The sequence below is a fragment of the Cervus elaphus genome, chromosome 32, assembly GCF_910594005.1.
Source record: "Cervus elaphus chromosome 32, mCerEla1.1, whole genome shotgun sequence".
Taxonomy (NCBI): domain Eukaryota; kingdom Metazoa; phylum Chordata; class Mammalia; order Artiodactyla; family Cervidae; genus Cervus; species Cervus elaphus.
This window is the reverse complement of record NC_057846.1, coordinates 16,329,126-16,353,798: the sequence shown is the minus strand read 5'-3', so window position 1 is coordinate 16,353,798 and position 24,673 is coordinate 16,329,126. Positions and strand designations below refer to the sequence as shown.

The 24,673-nt window shown below is 37.3% G+C and overlaps 1 protein-coding gene across 1 annotated transcript in view; it reads left to right on the top strand.

Moving 5' to 3' along the window:
* The window catches only part of VEGFC (vascular endothelial growth factor C), a 79,699-nt gene extending 55,676 nt beyond the window's left edge, over window positions 1-24,023 (top strand). The window contains exons 4-7 of the mRNA XM_043893322.1: window positions 12,332-12,483; window positions 19,994-20,100; window positions 20,387-20,720; window positions 23,534-24,023. Of these exons, the coding sequence (XP_043749257.1) occupies window positions 12,332-12,483; window positions 19,994-20,100; window positions 20,387-20,720; window positions 23,534-23,648 (708 nt within the window). The 3' untranslated portion in view covers window positions 23,649-24,023. The remainder of the gene's footprint in view (window positions 1-12,331; window positions 12,484-19,993; window positions 20,101-20,386; window positions 20,721-23,533) is intronic.
* Window positions 24,024-24,673: the final 650 nt, after the last annotated feature.

Sequence of the window (24,673 nt, the reverse complement as noted above, 5' to 3'; positions counted from 1 at the left end):
TCCAGTGAGTCAGTTTTTCACATCAGGTGGCCAAAGTATTGGAGTTTCAGCTTCAACATCAGTCCTTCCAATGAATATTCAGGACTGATTTCCTTTAGGATGGATTGGTTGGATCTGCTTGCAGTCCAAGGGACGCTCAAGAGTCTTCTCCAACACCACAGTTCAAAAGCATCAATACTTTGGCACTCAGCTTTCTTTATAGTCCAACTCTCACATCCATGCATGACTACTGGAAAAATCATATAACTTTGACTAGACAGACCTTTGTTGGCAAAGAAATGTCTCTGCTTTTTAATATGCTGTCTAGGTTGGTCATAGCTTTTCTTCCAAGGAGTAAGCATCTTTTAATTTCATGGCTGCAGTCACCATCTACAGTGACTTAGGAGCCCAAGAAAATAAAACCTCTCACTGTTTCCATTGTTTCCTCATCTATTTGCCATGAAGTGATGCTTCCCTGGTGGCTCAGACGGTAAAAGCGTCTGCCTACAATGCGGGAGACCCGGATTCGATCCCTGGGTCGGGAAGATCCCCTGGAGAAGGAAATGGCAACCCACCCCAGTACTGTTGCCTGGAAAATCCCATGGGTGGAGAGCCTGGTGGTCTGCAGTCCATGGGGTCGCAAAGAGTCGGACATGACTGAGCGACTTCACTTTACTTTGATGGGACCAGATGCCATTATCTTAGTTTTCTGAATGTTGAGTTTTAAGGCAACTTTTTCACTTTCCTCTTTCGCTTTCATCAAGAGGTTCTTTAGTTCCTCTTCACTTTCTGCCATAAGGGTGGTATCATCTGCATATCTGAGGTTATTGATATTTCTTCCGGCAATCTTGATTCCAGCTTGTGTTTCATCCAGCCTGGCACTTCTCATGATGTACTCCACATGTAAGTTAAATAAGCAGGGTGACAATATACAATCTTGACATACTCCTTTCCCGATTTGGAACCAGTCTGTGGTTCCATGTTGTTTCATTACTAATCCCCCACAGATTCTTCTACTATGTGTTAGAGACAGTGTTTTAAATGAATCTGGTTTTACAATGTCTCAAGCTTTGTAGAGTAACATTAATGATTACTTTAATATTTACATTAAATAGTTCAAAATATATCTTCTGTAGATACCAGTGCCCAACGTTTTGTGTAAAGTTCCTCAGTCAGGCTTTTTCTCTGCAACACCAAACTAGCCCCAAACAACAACAGTGCTGTAAAAAGCACCTGGTCTTCTGGTTTTCCTTCTCACTGCATGACGTCCTCTCTAGTCAGAAAGAAGGAAATCGTCCATGACGGGACTGTCACCAAATCAGATGTTAAGTCTCGAGTCCCCATGCCCAGCAGCATGTCTGTCATCCAAGACACTTCTGATGCTCTTTCCAGCTTAGGAAACACCATCCCCCTTGCTCTCCCTGCTTCCCCATCCCCGCTTCCTATCCATCCTCTACACCGCCCCGAGGATATTTTCAGACGCACAAGACTGATGCTATTGGTTTCCAGAGTGAGAGGCCTTCAGCGATTCCCAGTAGCTCCTAGAATGAGACCAAATTCTCTATCACTTCCTCTGCCTTCCTCCATGGCATGCTCTAACACGACTCTCCCTTGACCTCCCTCTCTGTAGTCCCCGTGATCTCAGCTTCCTTCAGTTCCTGAGACCCCATCGCCCTCCGCCCCAGACCTTTGCACACAGCTCTGGGCCACCCTGGCCTTCTAGTCTCCTCCCGCTAAGACACCAGCTGCTCAGACCTCAACCCAAGTATCGCGTGGCTCCAGGAAGTCCTGCGGGAGATTTTTCTGACTTGGTTACACTCAGTATTCTTGAAAATTCTTTGTGGTTTCTAATACTTTTCTTTCAAAGCAACAACTATAGCTTATAATCATATAGTTTATAATATAGGGTCATTATTATTTGATTAATGTCTGTCACCTCCACAGAGGGAAAAACAGGTCTATTTCATGCATTTATCATCTGGGTGCCCACCACAGAGGGAGTGCACACCCCCTTACAGGAGCCCCAAAACCATGGACCCTCTCACCAGAAAAAAAATGAAAACACAGACACATCCACAGCATTTGCCCTACAGTTTCAGGGAGTTGGTTCTCTGACCCTTAATCCTTAAGTCTTCAATCAGACTTTAAAACAAGTTCTTAATCATTAAGAATATTAAAACAGTTGATTAACTCACTTGTGTAATTTTTAAATGATTCTTTTACCAACCAAAAGTGTATACTATAAATTGCAGCTCTATCTTTTAAAAAGATCTATTTCTTTTACAAATAGGAGAGAAAATTCTCCTTTTTTTCCCATTTATATTTAATACAAGCAAAAGTCAACATTCTATTTCTCTTACTATCAGCTTACTAAATATGTGTTTACATGTGTGCCAAGTTGGAGTCCCTTAGGTAAAAGTCTGAATTTGGGAAACAGAAAATCAATTCTTTGTTAGTAAGTAAAACAAATATATTTAGTCTTCAACAAACCATTAGTAGTTTTCTGTGACCAGTGCATATTTATTCTCTAATTAGGTCACTGGTCTATTTAGGTCACATATTCACCTAATTGGTATCAGAGTGAAGGTATTTATGTACGGACAAGTATGTATATACACAGCATACAAACTGCTCTGCCACGTTGCAGGCCTTAAAGGGGTTTAGGCTTCAGAAATTCTAAGTCTCCAGGGCTAAGAGCATTTAGTGCTAAGTTTAAGTGCTATGTGTAAATAAAACAGAATTTGATCCAGTAGCCTCAGTACTTAAACATCAAACATGGTATCTTTTTCCTGGAAGGAAATTAAGTCTACTTTATATCATATGGAAATAGTTCTGGCTGTATTTCACCTTCTTTGACCTCCAGACTTCACAAAATTTAAGAGTATTTTATGATACATTTATGATGTTGCTACTATTCATTTTACCGGCTTCCTCCCTGTTATCTGCTCACAGGAAAAACAATCAGAATTTGCTATACCATTTTTGAAGTCTGTCTGGTTTATTGTTGTTGGTTTATGTTGTTCTCCCATTTTGTTTGGATCCTTTTCAATAGACTTGATACTTACAATAATCATTTTCACAATTCTTATAAATTCTGATCTGCAAAGCAGCAATTTTTAACTTTGTAACTGTAAATAGTGGGGTAATTTGCACTTTAGTACTTCAATTTTTAAAAGATTTGCAGAATTTTGGAATTAAAAATTTGAAATCGGTTGGGAAAGAGGCTTAGTCTTAAGACTTAGACTTAAGACTTAGACTTAGTCTTCTTGGTCCTGCCCTGGGCACCCTCCTCTGACTGCACATGCTCTCCTTCCTCACCTTCTCTCTCTCTGCTCTTCTGGGGATCCCTCCCCCAAATCTCCATCTCTACCTCAGACTTCTCTCGTGGTTTCCCCACAACCTACTCAACCTCATGACTGGGCTTCCCCCAGACAGAGTCAGTCTGTCTCATACCAGATCCCATCCCTCACACACCAGACCCCATCCTATCCCTGCCCTCAATCGCATCCTCACAAATAAACAAGTCAATAAATCTTTTTCTTTCTTCAGTATTCTGTCTTAGTAAATGATGCCATTCTTTTATTAGTCGACTGACCCGATTTTTCTTCGTTTCACTAAAAGCCCAATCAGCATTTCATATACCTTTCCAAGATCTCTGGGACCCGTCAGTGCCTTTAATGTGCTGACCTCACTCTGGTCTGGACCACATCCATCCGTTACCTGGACCATTACGCGTGGATCAGCTGCAAACTAATGTCAAAGCCCCCTTCCTACTTCCCTTCAATCCCCTTGCCACATTGTAGCAGTGTTTCTTCTTTCTAAATGATAAATCTGACACTGCTCAAAACTCTCCAGTAACATTGCTTATTCACGCTGAGCCAGCATACAGCAAATGTATAGGTAAACTGGTCTTTGTGTTTGAAACATCTCCTTACACACCACTCCATATCCCCACTTATCTAGCTAATTTCTACTCAACCTCAGCCTGGACATAAATGTCACCTTCACAGCATCCTGTCCTATGCTTCAGGAGCAGCCTTTATCACTCATCCAACATAGAGTCATCACCTTATCAGTCAAATCATTTTACCTCCCATTCTCTAAACCCTAAGAAAGCAAAGACTGTGTTTGGTTATCACTATGGGGCATAACAGTGCAGAAGTTGGTATGCAGTAAACACTGGGCACTCAACAGAATAAATCCTTAGATAAAAGGGAACAGATTTGAGGTCAAAGGTGGAGTTTTAAATAGGCTTATTTTGAAGCATCTGAGTGGTAAGTAGGTGGAGATACCAGAGGGAGATGGGGCATGTAATTTTAGAATCCTATAGCAGTGATTGGATCTTCAGCTATAGATCTGGGAAGAAACCTCACATTGATGAATGTTTCTTGGAGCCTTGATGTTGTTGTTACCGCTTAGAAAATTCTTATATCAGGAGGGAAGATTGAAAGCCAATGCCGAGGGATAGCCAATATTCAGTTGTTGATAGTCCCATCTATTTCTCTCTTTGGTTTTGTAACTTCATGCTCTTCTCCAACCTGAAGAATCCACTCAGATTTTTTTTTATACTAAAAGGAAGAATTTGAATTTTAATTCAATTAAGCAAGTGTGGTGAAGCACCTACTATGTGGTGCCTATCAAGAAGGTTCACAAGCCTAGGAGAGCAAGACGTGAGACTACTGAAGGCACTGTTTCTGTTTTTGACATTTTTGCTAATGTAATTATGTTTTTTGGTATTTTCAGAGTAGAATAAATGGGAGCATGTGATGATTGTTTTCAAACATAAAAGGAAGTTTCTTATTGGTATTTTCTGAAGGAAAAAAAAAGTTTTTGTTTCATTACAGGAATTCCAGACATCTTTTGGCACCAAATCACCAACTAGAATCATATAAACTGTACCTTAAGTAATGTATAACCCAAGTTTTTAGTAGAAACTTTATAGAGCATTTTTACGGTGCTTCACGAAGGGCAGGTTATCAGCATGTGTGAGGAAGCCAGCCGTGAGCTGAAAAGTAAAACCACATGCACTAAGCATTCCAGAGTGAGCTAATCGATAACAACTGCTTCAGAGTCCTTCCCAAATAATATCTAAGCAAGTTTGAAAAGTTACACAGATCGGATGTCCTCTTGACCTCGCTCCTAAGCATATGCTTCAAGTGTATTTTCTCATGAGAAGTTGTATGTTTAAGACACGTAACCAAAAAGTAGAAAGCAGATTTTGCGGAATGTAAATTATTTGATGGCAAAAGCAGAAGCAAAAGACATCTGCTTTCGAGCCAACATTTGGATAAAAAGTTATTTAAATGTTGGTATTGTCATTAAGCAGCTTCACTGAAGATAGGAATGAAAAAAGAATTGCTAAATCCATGGGTTTCCCGTGGACATCTTGGAGTTAGAACCAAAGAAACAACGCGTGTTCATTCGTGCCTACAGAAGCTCAGTCTGGGCGCTAAACTTCCTTCCCTCATTCTCATGTACAAGAGCCACATTATTTAAAATTCCATAATGCCATCTTAAAAAGAAACAGTCATTCTGTTTTTTTGTTTTTATAAAGAAGTTAAGCATATAGATTAGCAAAGCTGCTACAGATATGTCGGAGTTAAAGTAAATGTTTCCTAAAATTGTCTTTCACTGCAAAAGGCGCTTAATTCTAAGTAAACTGCAGCAGTGGAGTGAAACTTAGAAGGATTATTTTGCACTGCTGACAGGGATAGTTCTTCCATTAATTAAACAGAACACTAGCAGTCTGAAGGATTATTTATTACATTCATATGTATTTAACAAGTGGAACACAATTTGTTTTGAATCTTTAGCTAAGTAGTATTTGGCAAGAACAGTTGTTGGAAGTCAGGTTTTATCCAGATGTGGGAAAAGAACTCTAGACCAATAATACCAGTTATGAGAAGTTTCTTTAAGAATACCATTTGCCTTCAGAAGAAAATTAATGCATCTGTTAGACATAACACTTTTTTCCAACTTGAGGTACTGATCATGTCCACAAGTTTTATTCAGTAATTCTAAAACCCCTGAATTGGCATTTTTATTTTAACTGTATCACTGTATGGACATTTTATGTATAAAAACATGTAAAATGAATTCAGTGTCAGATGTCCTAATAAGGACCTGCTGTTTTCCCAGACCTAGCTTAAGTTCCATAACCTCCTGATACCTGGCCATATGGTTAATATACTCAGTTGAAAGGTTAAAAATAAACCCTCAGTCTTCCTCTTTCCCATTTGGAGGATGATTTGTTTAAATGTTGTGTGGTTTTTCTATTGGATTTTGCAGTTATTAGTCTTTAAGCCGTATTGGTGGCTCAGGTGGTAAAGCGTCTGCCTACAATGCGGGAGACCCAGGTTCGATCCCTGGGTCAGGAAGATCCCCTGGAGAAGGAAATGGCAACCCACTCCAGTACTCTTGTCTGGAAAATCCCATGGATGGAGGAGCCTGGTGGGCTGCAGTTCATGGGGTCACAAAGAGTTGGACGTGACTGAGTGACTTTACTTTCTTTCTCTGCAGTTATTAGCCATGCTTTCTGGGACTACACATTGTATCTGCACTTAATTAACAGGCTCAAAGTTGGAATATTTAAATTAAATACATTAGTGAGATACTAGTCTCTGAAGAGAAACTGGTCATATTTTGAGATAAAAGAATGTTGTAAAGGAAGGCATTTTGTGTGTGTGTCATATTTGTAGCCAAATATTCAAACATTCTTTAGAATTTGGTACTAACCTGTAATCCAGGATCTTCTCAAGAAAGGAAATCCTATACCTTTTTCTTACATAGCCTGCAAGAGAAGTAGAAATAGGAATTGTTGCTTTACAACTGTTGCTACCCTGGGGTAAACAACCTATTGTTTCAAGCTTTATTTGAAGTCCATTCTTGTTGGTGGGAATGGACCGTTAAATATTCTTATTAAAGAATTCCAGTTGATAGCAAATGAGGACCTCTCAGTTGGAAATGTTTGTCATTTCCTCTTGTTTATTACAGTTTTACTGAATACACAATCAAAAAATTTTTTCAATTTCCATCCATGTGTAAATGCCATCTTTATGTAAATTCTTTTGATCTTCTCAAACCAGTGACTCTTTTTTTTTTTCATTTATTTTTATTAGTTGGAGGCTAATTACTTTACAATATTGTAGTGGTTTTTGTCATACATTGACATGAATCAGCCATGGATTTACATGTATTCCCCATCCCAATCCCCCCCTCCCACCTCCCTCTCCACCCAATTCCTCTGGGTCTTCCCAGTGCACCAGCCCCGAGCACTTGTCTCATGCATCCAACCTGGGCTGGTGATCTGTTTCACCCTTGATAATATACATGTTTCGATGCTGTTCTCTCGAAACATTCCACCCTCGCCTTCTCCCACAGAGTCCAAAAGTCTGTTCTGTACATCTGTGTCTCTTTTTCTGTTTTGCATATAGGTTTATCGTTACCATCTTTCTAAATTCCATATATATGTGTTAGTATACTGTACTGGTCTTTATCTTTCTGGCTTACTTCACTCTGTTTAATGGGCTCCAGTTTCATCCATCTCATTAGGACTGATTCAAATGAATTCTTTTTAATGGCTGAGTAATATTCCATGGTGCATATGTACCACAGCTTCCTTATCCATTCGTCTGCTGATGGGCATCTAGGTTGCTTCCATGTCCTGGCTATTATAAACAGTGCTGCGATGAACATTGGGGTGCACGTGTCTCTTTCAGATCTGGTTTCCTCAGTGTGTATGCCCAGAAGTGGGATTGTTGGGTCATATGGCAGTTCTATTTCCAGTTTTTTAAGAAATCTCCACACTGTTTTCCATAGCGGCTGTACTAGTTTGCATTCCTACCAACAGTGTAAGAGGGTTCCCTTTTCTACACACCTTCTCCAGCATTTATTGCTTGTAGACTTTTGGATAGCAGCCATCCTGACTGGCATGTAATGGTACCTCATTGTGGTTTTGATTTGCATTTCTCTGATAATGAGTGATGTTGAGCATCTTTTCATGTGTTTGTTAGCCATCTGTATGTCTTCTTTGGAGAAATGTCTGATTAGTTCTTTGGCCCATTTTTTGATTGGGTCATTTATTTTTCTGGAATTGAGCTGCAGGAGTTGCTTGTATATTTTTGAGATTAATCCTTTGTCTGTTGCTTTGTTTGCTATTATATTCTCCCAATCTGAGGGCTGTCTTTTCACCTTGCTTATAGTTTCCTTTGTTGTGCAAAAGCTTTTAAGTTTAATTAGGTCCCATTTGTTTATTTTTGCTTTTATTTCCAATATTCTGGGAGGTGGGTCATAGAGGATTCAAACCAGTGACTCTTAATGAAAGGCATATACTGATAGTATAGCATCAATCCCCATGGTGAGTTTTATTTTTATTTAGATGCTAAATTATATACAAGCTAAACATCCATCATTCAAGAACAATTCACTATATGACATCAAACTATTTTGGGAAACTCATATTCAAAATACCAAGTTATAATTATCATCATCAATTAGTATTTACTAGGTACATGTATATTCATAGAATTATTAGCTAAAACTGAACATAGTGCATAAACTTTGCACTCTGAGTTTAAATTTAAAATAGAAAGTACTGTTGTGCACATATTAAAGCACAAAACAATCTGACGATAGTACAAAGATTTTTATTGTATTAAAGTATAAAGAGTCTATTGTTTCAAACACTAATGTGTTTGGCTACACCTTAACTCCTTTGAAAGAAAATGATAGTCAGTGTTGGTTTCAGCCGTTATATAAATAGCAGGCAGAGATTCCATAAAGGGATGAAACTGCAGGTTCTTGTTTACCAACAGCATTTGCGGTAAATTATTTGGTATGTTCATAATTCTAACTTAATCTCATTATACATACACAGAGATTTATTTTCCAAATTCTCTCTTATTGTTAGCTTTGCTTAACTGTGATCTTCGGTCATGGATTGATGAAACCGTTACCTTCAGCTGGCATAGGTACAAGTACTCCTTAATGCCCACACCTACAGGACATCTCAGTGAATGTTTCTGGTTTATCTAAAGTTGTCGGATGCATACAACTACTTGTCAAAAAATCTTTCTCCTTTTTATATTGGTCAAAGCCATCCTTCTCCGGGCCCTTAAATTTTTTCCACACTGGCACAGTCAAGTAGAGAATTAAGGAAACCGCCTGAAAACTCTCAGGTCAACATTTGGAGGTGAAAAATGTGTTTCAAGAGAAGAAAAGGTGTTTTACTTTAATTTTCAGCCTATTTCTTCCTTTTGATAAAATTAACTTAATTCAACTGGCCAATTACCTATGCAGACCCAAACAAGAAACATTCCTATAACCTCAATAACTAAATTTTTATTTTCCTTAATTATAAATAATTTCTTCTCCTAAACTCCTCCACAGTTCTAATGCTTATGAAAAATTTTAATTTACAGGAAATACACAGTTCTTTGTAGTGACTTTTTTTTTAGTGCCCCTTCACCTATCCTTTTATCCTTATAGCTAGTTTATTCACCAACCAGAATCCCTTCCACCCTCTGAAAGTATAGGGCCAGGCTTACTTCACTGGGAAGATGCTTCTCAATGTGCATTTTACTGATCTCTGTCTCACTAGAACAGTCTTATGTTCCCTGGTACACACCTGGTGCTTTGGGGTGGATCCTGATTGTGGATATTATCCTTCCAGGAATGGCTGAAGTCTGTATGTGATCACTCATAATGCTCTCTCCCCTTTGGAGGTCATGCCAGGGTGGAACCTGGTTTTGCAACAATCATTGAATGGAGGAAGGATGCGGCTGAGGTCTGGGGTTGGGAAACCATCATTCACTCTTCTGCAATAGCTGTTATCTCAAATGTTGCCTTATCCTTCACTATCAGGCCTTGTTCTGCCTTGTGTCACTTGAGATAAGGCCAGATCTTGCAGTGTTTTTTATATGCATTTTCTAAGCAGAAATGCCCTTGTGGTCTGAAATGTCTGATCCCTCCCTCCCCAATCATATGAGGCAACCTTTATTGTTTCTCCATCCCCACCTGCTCCTGCCTTTTGACCCCTGCCCGCTAAAGCCCGCAGAGCTGCCTTGGTACCCAGTTATCTCCGCTCAGTCCTTATCACACTTGAGGACGTTTGACCCTCACACACACAGTCCCCTCTCTTTCTTTTACTTCCCTCCACTCAACAGTACCCCCTTCTGGTTCTCCACGTCAGGTCATAATTTTTCCCAGGCATGTTTACTAGTTCATGTATCTTTATTCATCTTTTACATGTTCCCTGTTGCCCAGGTTTCTATTATTAGACATGTTCTGTTTTCATTCAGAATGATCTCACCAAGTAATGTCATCAGTGTCCAAGACTTTAATTCCAGTCTTAATACCAATGGCCTTTAAGTGGCTCTCCTAAGCTCTGGGTACATATATCTGAGTACAGAAGAATTAGACATAAATTCTTAGGTTTTTGTGAGCTGACCTATACATCTTCCTATCATTTCCACTATGACAGGGTTTAATTAATTTGTAAATATAAAAATTAAGTAAAATTAAATGAGTTTAGAAAATGCTTATTTTCTAAACCACTTTATATTTTTTCTGTAATGCTGGTTCCTAATGTAGGGTCCAGAGATGTTATAAGAAGTAGAAGTAGATATATATATATATATATATATCTACTATACTATATCTATATATATAGTATATATAGATAGTACAGAATTATCTTCTCTTAAAATAATTAAGCATAGTGCAAAAGATTTCTGCCAATGTGGTATTTTACCTAAAAAAAGGTTTCCTCCAGACTGCATAAACAAATGTCTTTTTAGAGAGGAAACTGGTCAAAATTATAATACTGGGATAAGTTGAGATCGTATGTTGAGATTATCTGTGCAGAGTAAAGTACTCTGGAAAATATCTAAATTCTTGAGAATGTATGCAAATAACTCACATCTACAGAGCAATCAAAATACAAATCACAATCTTATACATGAGTTTATATAATTTTTAAAACAGTCCCATAAATTAATGGGTGAAATGTTGTCCTGAGTTGACTGATTTTAAAAGAAATATTCAGCTTTAAGAAGCTTAAGTGACTTTTCCAAGATCACACAACTTATAAGTGTGGTTGCTGATAAAGTGCCCTCTCTGGATGTGAGCCTGTGCCAACACTTCGTCCAAGGCGCTGATGCTAAGAAAGTAGCTGAAGTTTTACATGAATATATAATAAGTACATTTCAAGTGAAGAAAGTGTACATTTATTATTTAGGTATTTCCGTATTTCATCCTTCAAACTTCATTTCAATAAATCTCTCTCTAGGCATGAACAAAATGGACAACTAATTCTATTCCCTAAATATTTGCCATGATCTTTACTGGTTGCCATGAAATTACAGCAAAAGATGATGGATTCACAAGCCTCTAGAGTGTGTTGTCTTTTTTAGCACTACTCAAACGTCCATAAAGATACCAAATAACATGTGGTGTAACTATAGTTAAATTACTATGAACTGATATTTTCAAGCAGGTAATGCCCAGGATTTTGCTTTTACCATTATTAGTGATCATAATTTGGATTTTAAGAAACTTTGGGATTTAAATCCTTAGTTTTACTTAATCACTAATTTACTTGTATACTCAACTTAAAACATTGTTTTTGTGGAAGGAAGAGAAAAACTGAACTTCTCCATTAATAAGGCATTCAGAATAAGATTTTAAACAAAATTTGATACTCTAATCCACCCTCATGTATGATGTCCTACCCTATTCTACACTTGTATTTTCATAATGCTTTTGTCAAAACAGCAGAAATGATGCTTTATCTATTAATGAATGTACCTTCCTTTTAAACATAATAAATTCATAAGATATATCAGAAAATGTAAAGCTACTTTGAAGTTGGATTTTCACTTGGAATGAAAATCAATTTTACATCTAGGTATTTTATGTGTGTATACCCAGGTTATAGAAAATAAGACTTAACCAAACAATTCCAGGTTTTGTGGCCAATAGCTTTGCTCTTACATCACAAAGATATTTATATCTGTGCCATTTCTTAACCCCCTGGAATAATAGAAGACTGAGACAATCCTTTCTTCCTTGAACACATTGGTGTGTCTGTCACATCTCTGTAGTCATTAGTTGGTTATCAAAATTCTGATATGCTTAATAATAGTGGCGTGAGATAAGCACATGGACTGTTTACTGTTCTGATAAAGGATATTGATTCGACACAAGACAGTTTTTACTTGTAATCATAAAAAACTTTAGCGTCCTGCATACATTAGGTGGCACTCCCTAATCACAAAGAGTTAAGCTCACTCTTTTTGGGCTCCAGCTTTATAGTATCTATTTAATTTTTCTTCTTTTTGTCTCTTCTTTGTAGTTGTTTGAAATTACAGTGCCTCTCTCTCAAGGCCCCAAACCAGTAACAATCAGTTTTGCCAATCACACCTCCTGCCGATGCATGTCTAAGCTGGATGTTTACAGACAAGTCCATTCAATTATTAGACGCTCCCTGCCAGCAGCACTACCACAGTGAGTATGACTTTGATCTGCTTTTTTCTGCGTCCTCTACTAACATAAAATTATTTCCAAGTAAACACAGTTGATTAAAAGAATTTTTGTGAAATGTGCTATATTTCTCTATCAAATAAAACAGAAGACAAATTTGAAAATGCACCGTGAACATAAAATTAAACTGAAACACAAAAACCTATGTTATAGACAAAATAGGTTACCATATAAAGTAAGTTTTTCTGTGGAAAGACACACATGCCACCAACATTTAACACTCATACAATCAGGTGTGCAAATTCATAGATGGATGTTAAAACTAAAAACATTTGAGTCTTAAGATTTTTGGCCCAAATCAAAAAGTAACAGTGAATATATTATTTTATATCTTTTATGGCATTCAGTTGCCTTTCTTCCATCTCAATTAGTTTTCTCAACATATCAATTCATAATTTTTATTTCAGCAAAGATTGAATATTGAAATATTAATACCTTTAATAATTTTTCTTAATATTATTTCATATTCACTCTCAAAGAATCATTTGTTATTCAACATTATTTCCCATCCTGTTTTTTAGTTGGTTTTATGGTTTAACATATACGGCACCATATGCTTCATTAGATCTCATAATGATCCTGGATAGAGCGTAATGGATTGACTCTGTGAACAGTTTACAATGAATCGTTAAGCATTGCCACTGGGGACTTGACCATAAGCATGCTGTGCTAATGGCAGTTTCCCCTGTTGCTTCTCTTTGCGCCGCTTTACTTAGCATGAGAGGTGGGAGTCCTTACCTTCCCAGAGACACTTTAGGTAAAACTCTTGGGTAGCCTACTTTGACGGACAGAAAGGAAAAGGTCTTACAGGCATCTGTGAATAAATTAACGCTGATGCAAGTGCAGACAATGGTTCCCTGAAGTTGTAGAGAGGTTTCTTCACGCAGTCCTGGGAATTCTGGTCACTTGTATCCCTTGGCAAGTCATCTAATCTAAGCACTTCAGTCATTATCTCTGTGCTGATGGTTTCCAGAATTACATGCAAGATCTGAGCATTTTGCTGAGTTATAATTAATATTTTATCAAAATCCTTTTTATATGCATGCATGCATGCTAAGTCACTTTAGTCCTGTCTGACTCTGCAACCCCATGGACTGTAGCCCACCAGACCCCTCTGTCCATGGGATTCTCCAGGCAAGACTACTAGAGTGGGTTGCCGTTTCCTCCTCAGGGGATCTTCCCCACCCAAGTATTGAACCCACATCTCACATCTCCTGCACTGGCAGGAGGGTTCTTACCACTGGTGCCACCCTTTTATATAACTGTGTTTATTTATAATCATATTAGATGTAATAGGTATAGAACCAAAGATTTATTAAGTCTGTTTATTTACCTCTACATTATTCATAGTAATTATCTTTCACCTTCTTTGAGGCCTTGAAATCACACAGTTGTCACTAATTACTTTCTTTCCTTGTATCATACCCAAATGCTCTTGATAATTTTGGGGGAGAGGGGAGACAGCTACTCCAGCCTAAACTGACCATTTCACTTCCATCATTGCCATCCCCCATCCACGTCATTCTGCGTGGATTTCTGATTTAATGCAGTGGTTTCAATCCTGTCTTTCTTGTACCAACTATGTCTCCAGTTCCTATATGATGTCACAAGTAAGCTTTAAAAGGCATCATTTCATTCACCTGACCAGAAACCTTCAGTGACTTTCAACTTCTCAAAGAACTGGACACCGATTTTCCACCTCTATCATCTGGCATCAGCCTTCCTTTCTTGTTTTGCTTCCCATTCTTCTCCAAGTCTGTGTTTCACAAATTCTGATTCCCTGAAGACCAAGCTCATTTCCTGCTCTGTATCTTGTTTCTATTCTTGCCTGGCTTAAAATAAATTTCCTTTCTTTTCTGCCTTTCCAAAGTCCTCAGAGTTCAGGTGGAGGTCTTTCTCCTGCCCTTGTCTTGTCCAAACATCACAGGCACCTTTTGCTTCTTGCATACCCACAGCAATGACTATATTTACTCTGTCCTTGCACAGATTTTTAGGACTCTGTAAAAGTTGCATGTGAAACTGGATTGTGACAGTATTTTAGGCAGGTTTATCTGTTCTATAATATCCAGCTCATAACACTTAAGAATCATTGAGCCATTCCTACTTCAGGTCCGGGCAGACATTGTCTCGCTTAATACTCACAAAAACATCTATGAAGCTGGTGGTAGGGTTAGCCTTATTTTACTGATGAAGCAGACAATCACACTCCAAACTTGGGAACTGTAAACACATATACTACACTCATCAACAAATGCTTACTAAATAACTTACTCATCTGTATGTATCTCATAGCATTTGTGTATTTTACTCATGTTTTCATCATTACTTCCACACTGCATGCTGTTCGAGGCCAAGAAGAGACAAAAAGAGCAAAAAGATCTTGGGTCTTGGGGTAAGCCAGAGCTGAATGAGGTCTCCCACTGATTAGCGTTTTAGATTGGGCATTTCATGTCTCTGAACCTCAGTTTGCTTATAAAAAAATGTAAAGATATAAAAAGGGTTAAAGGAAATACAGCATACTTCTACTGTGCTGAGAATGGTGTCCAGCATCTGAGAGATAGTCATTGAAGGGCAGATTTATTATCATCATGAAGATTCATGTTGAATTCATTTCTTTCTCTCTGTGTTTTTCAGTGTGTTTCACTGCATACAACTAAGAATTGTATTTTATATTCCAAGCCAGTACACACATAACTATGTGTATAGTGATAGCTAACTATGTATATGGCATCACCGACTAGATGGACATGAGTTTGAGCAAGCTCTGGGAGCTGGTGATGGACAGGTAGGCCTGGCGTGCTGCAGGCCATGGGGTCACAAAGAGTCAGACATGACTGAGACTGAACTAAACTGAACTATGTATATACATTTGTGATATTCATTATATATGTATGTGTATATATATATAATTTTAAAGTAGATATCTATATTACTTTACATGTAGTTATGCAACCATATAAAACTATAAAAATGAAACAAAGTGTTGTTTTAAATTATTTCCTTTATTATTCAACCTTTTTTTTTCATTATCATCCCTTAAGGGTACTTTAATAGATGTTTTTTCCTAATCACCTACCCCATGAAATTTTAATGCCACAGACATATTTACATCTCTTTATATATCTTAAATATGTCTGGGCTTTATACATTAAAGAGGAAATATAAAGCTTTATTTTTTATTCAGTATAGGATTAAAAAGGACAAAATAAAAATTTTATTGTGAAAAGTTAAATAACAATGTAAAATCTGTTAATACTGAATATAACTTTATAACTACATGCTGGGAAACATAAAATGTATTTACTTATAAATGGTAATATATCAAATTACATATGGAAAATAGCAACTGATATAAATGTATAACAATACAAATAAAAATCTTCAAACATTTAAAATAATCATTTTCTAGCAAAAGTAAAATATTTTTAAAAGTAATTTTTTAAAAAGTTTTAGAGAAATTAACTCTCTTGAACTTCTGCTTTCTGTGAGAAAACAATAATTAACCTGTATAGTTACTGGATACTCATGTAGAGGGTGTCAACAATTTTTCTGACATGCTAATATTTTGATTAACTTTTGTAGATTAACTAAAAATGTAAACTGTTTAATTCTCAAGGCTCAGGTTTCACACAAAAGGGATCAAGCAGAAGCAAAAGCCACAGGGCGACCCACAGGCATCAGTGTGGACTCTGAGATAAGGCAGTTGGTCAAGAGGAGTTTCAGTTACAGCCATTTACTCACTGTACTTTTATAGCCTCATTTTGTATATACTTTATTTTTCCCATGCCAAGGCTTGTGTGGTAGCCAATAAAACCTAATCGAAATTAAATAATAAGGAATGAGACTTCATTGGTTTTGGAGAGTCAGGAACCATTGTCAGATCCAAGCTTCCTCCTCCTCAATACCTAATTTTTACCATCTTACAGATGATATTTTTCTCATTATGAATGCATGCCTTATTACATGTGGTGCACTTATATACTTTTTTCCTATTCTCTATTTTTTAAATGTTCTCAACCTATTATGAGTTGTGACCCACAGTTTAATTGGAAAACTACCACAGTGATCATGGATATATGATGAATACATAACTATATTTTGAAATCATTACCTTTGTTAACAAGAGTTAGGAGGAACCGCCACCACAATGGCTAAAATAAAAAGGCAGAGAAAACCAAGTGTTTGAGTTGATATAGTACAATGGGAGTCACAGATGAGAATGTAAAATTGTGCAACTGCTTTGTAAAATATATTGGTGATGCTTATGAGCTTAAATACACACTTACAATATGATTGGTAACTTCTTCTAGGTATTTACCCAAGAGAAATATAAACATATTTCCATATCATAACATGTAGACAAATGTTCATATGAGCTCTGTAACCAATAACTGGGGACAAACTAACATCAATGAAAGGTGAATGCACAAACAAATTGCATTATATCCATATAGTAGAATATTACTGAGCAGTCTAAAATGAATGACCTGTGGATGCACTTAACAACATAAATGGATCTCAAAAGCATTCAGCTGAGTGAAAGAAGCTAGACTAAAAAGAATGCATACTGTATGATTCATTTTACATGAAACCCTAGAAAAAATGAATATAATCTAGACTCAGAGGAAGGAATATCATTGCTTAGTCGCTAAGTCATGTCCAACTCTTTGCAACCCCACGGAATGCAGCCTGCCAGGCTCCCCTGTCCATGGGATTTCCCAGGCAAGAATACTGGAGCGGGTTGCCATTTCTTTCTCCAGGGGATATTTCTAGGGATCAAACCCACGTCTCCTATGTCTCCTGCATTGGCAGGCAGATTCTTTGCCACTGAGCCACCGGGGAAACCCTAGTGAGAATTACACAGGTGTATAAATTTGGGAAAAGGCAATGAATTTAAAATAGGAGCATTTTATTGTAGGCAAATTATTCCTCAGTAAAATTGAGTCTTTCTAATGCCAAGTGAAAAAGACCCTTTCATTAACTATAATTTTGAAATTAGTGGTAGATGTCTTCAAACCTTTCTGATGACACTTTAAGTCAAGATTATATGATTCCTTCCAGGGAGGGCTTCCCAGCACTCCTTTCTACAGAGACTGAAATTTCGCTCAGATGCAACAATGTCCCATTTCTGCTCCACCCTTTCTCCCATCCACCACTGCCAGCATGATGACAAGTCTTGTCTTTCCTAAATGCTTGGTGTTACATTTACATTATTATGATGTTAACTAAGTAGCAGATCATTTGTTTTACATTATTTATGAACAAGTGTAACTAATTAAAAGAATCTTTTGCAAAATGAGTCATTCATAACATAATTATGGAGTCTCTGGAATGGACAAAGAATGTTTCTTCTGGATACTGTAAGAGGAGGACAAAGATGAGTTTGACTGCCTCTAACCTCTGAGCATTCAAAGGACAATGCATGCTACACTGATATTTTTTTAATTTTACTAAATGTTACCATGCGCCATGTATCTGCCACCCATGGCCCATGCTCGTAACTCCTGACACCAGGCAGCTGCCATGATGGCAACACCAAAGAAGAGGGTGCTTCCTGCAGGTGGCTTCCCGGTTTGAAAATTCATTCTCTGGTCACTAGCTCTCTGAGTTTTGCTAAGTTCTGTAAACTTTTGTGACAGATTTTCCTCATTTTTAAAATTAAATATAAATTAAAATGTTCACATAGCCTAACATTTATGATCAAATCCTCACAATTTATTCAATAACATGATACTATACTGCATGTTAATCTAAGATTATAAAAGCATAGCATACTAGAATAACAATGATGATAATGATGACAGATCTACCTCACAGACGTGTAGTGATGTTTATAATCAGTATTTGTATTAAATATTAGCCCAGTGCCTGGCATACAGTAAGCATTCAATAAACACTGACTTCTATTTTTACTAACATTTTACAAGTGGAAAAATTGAGTCTTGGAAATGTTAATTAGCATATACAAAGCTAAATAGCTTAATAAAAAAGTGCCAGAGAGATAAAAAGCCAAGTGTCTCTTTCTCTTAACTCCACGCTTTCCTCAACAGTGTGCCGTATTTCTAGTATTTACAAAAAGATTTCAAGTCTCAATATCAGCAGCACCAAAAAATATCATAAATTCCACAGGTAGAAGAGATTATGTCTAACAGAATTGGTTAAGTATCAATATTTATATTGATGTTTTCATAGATTATTCTCTTTTTTCCAATTATTTCCTCTTATATTTTCCTTCAGGTTGAATTCCATGAATTTCTAGGGTCCCTTTAATGATAGACACTCTGTTTTAATGGAGGGAGCCATTTATGATTAAAAAGTGATAGCCTAGTAGATTTTTCTACTCAGTGTTTATTCACTCATGAGTATTTATGTTGAGTCTTCTGTGTACATAGCATTGTGCTATGAAATGTAGGATATTTTTAATGGATTATATAATTTCTCAACTAAAGCAACCCATTTACCAGAGTACAAATAAAGACATATATATATAGTATAAGACGCATATAATACACTATGCTCTGCTTCATTCGGTCATTTAATGAAAAGTTATTGTGAGCCTTCTAGGTACCACTGTAGTGCTAGGCTATGGAGATAGAAAGAAAGAACAGCCTGGTGGCAATATAGTAGGTGGATCAGAGAAGCAAAACAGGAGTTGGAAAAAGTGGAGAGGGAGCTTCTGAAAAAATCCAAGCGATAAATCATGAGTGGGAACCAAGACAGTAGAAATGGGTGTGGAAAGATATTTTAAGAATTATAAGAAAGCATGTGCCTTGGGGACTATGTGGGGGATGACAAAGAGGGAGAAGTTGAGGATGAAACTGCATGGATGAAAGTCAAAAAGGGAATACCTGTTTACAGGTAACAGTAAAAACCATGATCTTTGATTCCTTTCTGGGGAGTGTAGAATGGGAACTCTGTGTTAATGCACCCTTTACAGTTATGGGCATTTGTGCTTCAGAAATAAGTCAGTAAAGTGCATGTATAAGGATGTTTCCTGTAGGATTGTTTAGAACACCAAAATCTGGAAGAAAATCCAGTGGCTACCAATAGGAGATCAATAAGTAATAGTATACCCACTTGTGGACTATTATGCAGCCAATAAAGATAATGGAGCAAATTTTATGAGATGACATATAAAGATGTCCATAATATATTGTTTAATGGAAAAAGGAAATTTCAGAATGGTATGAAAGGCTTTATCCCATTTTTGCATCAACTAAAACTGTACGTGATCATACAAATAAATGTATTTGCCTTAAAAAGAGGAATTTGAAATGATATAAGACCATTAAGATTGGACAGCACCTGTGGGTGGGAGCAGTTTGAGAGGGGATGTTTGCATTTCATTTTATGTATTCTTATATCATCTTAATGCTTTTTCAAAAGCATCAATGATTCTGTAATACACAGGTAAGAAAAGAGATGACCCCTTCCACGTGCCACTTATTCTTTGGTTTAACCTGTCTCTCCCCAGGTGCCAGGCTGCAAACAAGACTTGCCCCACAGATTACATTTGGAATAACCACGTCTGCAGATGCCTGGCTCAGCAGGATTTTATTTTCTCCCCCAGTGCTGGAGATGGTAAGCCAAATGATGTTTTAAGACTAAACACCAAGGGTCTCTATGTTGATTAACAAATACCTAATATTAAAATCGCATGTATGATATTCATCCTCAAACTTTGAAATCAGCCACTACAAAATAGGACACGTTCTGCTTCACTTTCTGCTTCTGGTATTGTTTTGAACTTCTCTGTAAAGGAACCTAGCTGTGCAAAGGAAGACACTTCTAAGTGCTCTTCATTGTTTCACTCCACACCCAGAACCAAGTAAGGGATAGTAAATCTGTCCTGACTGTGTTTGTCTAGACTCTGCAGACGGATTCCATGACATCTGCGGGCCCAACAAGGAGCTGGATGAAGAGACCTGTCAATGTGTCTGCAGAGGGGGGCTTCGGGCTTCCAGCTGTGGACCCCACAAGGAACTAGACAGAGACTCATGCCAGTGTGTCTGTAAAAACAAACTTTTCCCCAACTCATGTGGGGCCAACAGAGAATTTGATGAAAACACATGCCAATGCGTATGTAAAAGAACCTGCCCAAGAAATCAGCCCTTAAACCCTGGAAAATGTGCCTGTGAATGTACAGAAAATCCACAGAAATGCTTCTTAAAAGGAAAGAAGTTTCAGCATCAAACATGCAGGTAAGAAACCTTCATAAAGAATATTAATTTCTCTTACATTGGAAATAGTTTTCTCAATCCAAAGCAATTTTCTCAGCCAAAATACTGGTTTGTTAGAATGGGGCCATTTAAGTTCTGTAAGATGAATTTTGTAAACAGTGCTAAATTTTTGGGAGACTGTTTGCTCCTGAAAAAGCAAGATGAGATCCTTGGAAACCAAAATGAGATCCAAGCTCAGACTGCACTAAGTCCTTGTCCCAGAGGCTAACAGAGCAGCTCGCAACACGAGTTAGATGATAAATGCATAGGACGGTCATTTCTGGAGCATCTTCAACATACACCCAGGCAGTGCACATCTGCCTCCACCAAAAATGACAGTGCACTCAGATGTAATTTTGGACAGCTGTTCTAAGTGCAAAAAATGTTGTGCGAAGTTCACAGAGGGTAGGATAATACTGTTTACTGTGGAATTGTATCTAGAAATGAAAATAGTGAAGCTAAGTATTTAATGAGAATTAGAGAAATATATTAACACATTGTTAAAGGTTACTCAAGGCATTCCGTTAACCTGCTTTGGCTTCCTTCATCACAGAAAAAAAATAATAAAGAGTCTCCTGGACACAAACTTTCAGCGTTAATCCCTGATCTTTTTCCTCTGATCCGAGAATAAGCCTGCTCTGAGAGTTTGACACGGCCTCCCACTTTGCTTCAGCATCGCTCCACCAATCACACCCCTTCTCTTCCATGCCTTTAATGTCCTCAACTGTGTTGTTCTCTCCCTCCAATTTAAAAAAGTCCCCGCATTTCTGTATTGGCATCTTACTGCAGTGTTGAACTTTCTTTAGCAACAAGCTCTGTCCTTGTCTTCTGAGTCACTCCGTGATAGGTCATTGTGCATTAACTGTTCACCTCTTTCATCTCTCTTTTATTCACCCAGCTGTAATCCTGTTATGCCCTGAGGACTCCATGGTTAAGCTGTGCTTAAGGCTTCAATAGCCCTTTTCACTGGGATTCACAAACAGTCCGGTCTTCCTGCAGTTTCTGTTTGGGCCGAGAGAACACTGCTTCCCTGATTGTGCTTTTAGTCTGCTCTCCACCTGCTCTCCGTCACCATCACTGGGTTCTCTTCTTCCACCCGCTCTTTACAGATGGTGATAACACTTATTTACAATATAGTATCTATATGAATGTTAATTGTTACTTTTGTCTTCAGTAAATAGTGTCCTTCTTTTGATTCTCAAGAGCTTGTGTTACCGTTTCAGTTCATCTTTCTGATGATCCATCCACACTAACATGTTAGCTACTGCATGAAGAGACTTCCATGAATCTAGGGATCTCTTTTTCCATTACCATTTCAGAAAACCTTATAGGAATCCTCATGTTTCCTCTTTAGAATACTTTTTAGCAATGATATTGCAATTTTACTTACATATCCTATTCTAATTACCAAAAGGATATACCAAAACTATAGAAAAATATAGATACTAAATCTTTTTAAAGATCATTAAACCATTTTGCATACTGAATCCAAGTGAACCCAGTTTACAGTGAAAAGCCTGAAATTTTTGTTTACATAAAAATCACCAGTTATTGTATTTTTCTACACAATTCTTACATTAACTTAGAGAAAAGGATTCTATCATTGTATTTCTCCTCACAGCATACATTGTTTCTTAATGGCTTTCTATTCACTGAATTTCTCTCCATGTTCATTTTTCTAAGCATATAATTCCATATTTTATGCATATACTGAAACAAAAAAAAAGATAGTTTGATATTTTGAAAAAATACATACTCCTCACTTTCTCATCATATTTATTCTAAAAGTGTAGTGGGCAGAGTAACTATTCTGTGATTTATTACCTTAGTCAGCAACTCTCATTGATTATTGAAAATCATATCTTTTTAGTAAAGGATTACCAGTATCCCTATACTAATGCATTTGTATCTAGAAATGAAAGTAAATAAATAAAATTTTAACTAGATATGCTTTCAAGAGCAAAATAAATGATATTTCCAAATCCTAGTTGTAGTTTTTCTGTGGTACATTTCTGATTTCCAGGTGGCCTTGCGTTTTTCTCCATGGCCACATTATGTATACTTATCCCTCAGAAAGTCCTTCAAAGATGTTCTGTTCACTGGAGCCACAGGGCTGTGGATGTTACTGACCGCTGAGTCATTTGTCCTTTCACCACCGCTAGAAACTGGACATGGAGGGTGGGGGGAGGAAGCTGCCCACAGCGAACACTGTCCCTGCCTGCCCCTTCTCCCGGCCCGCCCTCTTTTCACGTGGAGTCCAGGTGGACGAGGGAGGCTGGCCACCCTTGTGCAGCAACCGGCTGCCAGCCCAAGTCAAGAGCAAGGGTGGGGCCCTCCTGTGGACCACAGCCCTGGCAGAATGGCTGGGTTTAATCACCCTGAAGTCTGGGTTCCAACCGAGTCCCAGAATTCTGGGACCGAGAATTGTGAGAATTCTGCCACGCTTATGTGATCACGCTAAATCAGCAGACCGTAAATAGTCACTTTCAAAATTTCTGTTTTATGTTACTTTCATCTACGAAGCACAGAGCACTTCAAAAGAACGAATGCTAACAACACCTCATTCTTCCATCTGTTATTTCTGCAAGAAAGACTTTTTTTTTTTTTAAGTTTTTTCCATCCCTCTTAAATTTGGAAATTCCAGGCACAAACTTTAGCAATTTATAAACCGTTTTATGATAAAGTGAGTAACTTTGTTCCAGTCTGAAACTTAGAAAAACACGACAGTGCATTTGTAGCATAACAAATTCATCTCTTGGTCTTTAACAGAAGTCTGTCCTTCTTTGTTCCTCTAGTTGTTACAGACGACCATGTACAAATCGAGTGAAGCATTGTGAACAGGGACTTTCATTTAGTGAAGAAGTATGTCGCTGTGTCCCTTCCTATTGGAAAAGACCACATGTGAACTGAGATTGTATCTTTTCTAGTTCGTCGTTGTTCTATCATGGGAAACCATGCTAGAGCTATGAACACAGAGACTCTGTGGACCGGGTAACAAAGACAAAAGTCAGTTTCCTGAGCCACGTGGAGAATGTTACAGAAATGGACTGGAGCTCATCTGCAAAAGACCTCTTTAAAAGACTGGTTTTCTGCCAATGACCAAACAGCTGAGGTTTTTCTCTTGTGATTGTTTTTTTAAAAGATAATGACTATATAATTTATTTCCACTAAAAATATTGTTTCTGCATTCATTTTTATAGCAATAACAACTGGTAAAGCTCACTGTGATCAATATTTTTATATCATGCAAAATATGTTTAAAATAAAATGAAAACTGTATTATAAGCTGATAAGTTGAATCCGTTACCATCTTATGCTGTCAGCAAAACCTGATATCATGAAAAGTCATCTCCCCCTGCCCTCCCTGGTTTTTTTGCCTCTGGGTATCAGATTATGATTGCTGAGAAAAAGTATGCTCCTATAAAAGAAAGTTTCAGATGGATAGCAGTTGCTATTACATTTTATTTTTAATCTCAATATATTTAATAAGTATAAATGTTTTAGCACATGGTACTTTTGAATTTATAGCCAAATGAATCAATAGAAAACATATCATCTTATTAGATAGTCTGTTTAGCATGGTTATTATCACTGAAAGTTATTCAGTGCCCCAGGAGCATTGAGACTCAACCTGACATAATAGTTCTCAGTATGTATTAATATTAAAATGGCTTTAAAATATTTTACTCAAAAATAATCTTTTCCAAATATTTAATTTCTTCTGACTAGCTAAATACTTTTTATAAGCTGAAGTGCTTCTATCCAACATGTATAAATTGGAAGTGACATTTAAATGCTCATATGTCAAAAAGCACCAGTCACACACAGTACTTGTTTCATTTTTTTTAAAGGCAACACACTAAGATTTTTTTTCTGAGAACAAATATTTGCCTACATAAATACAACCACATAAGTGGTTTGCTTGTTGACAGAGA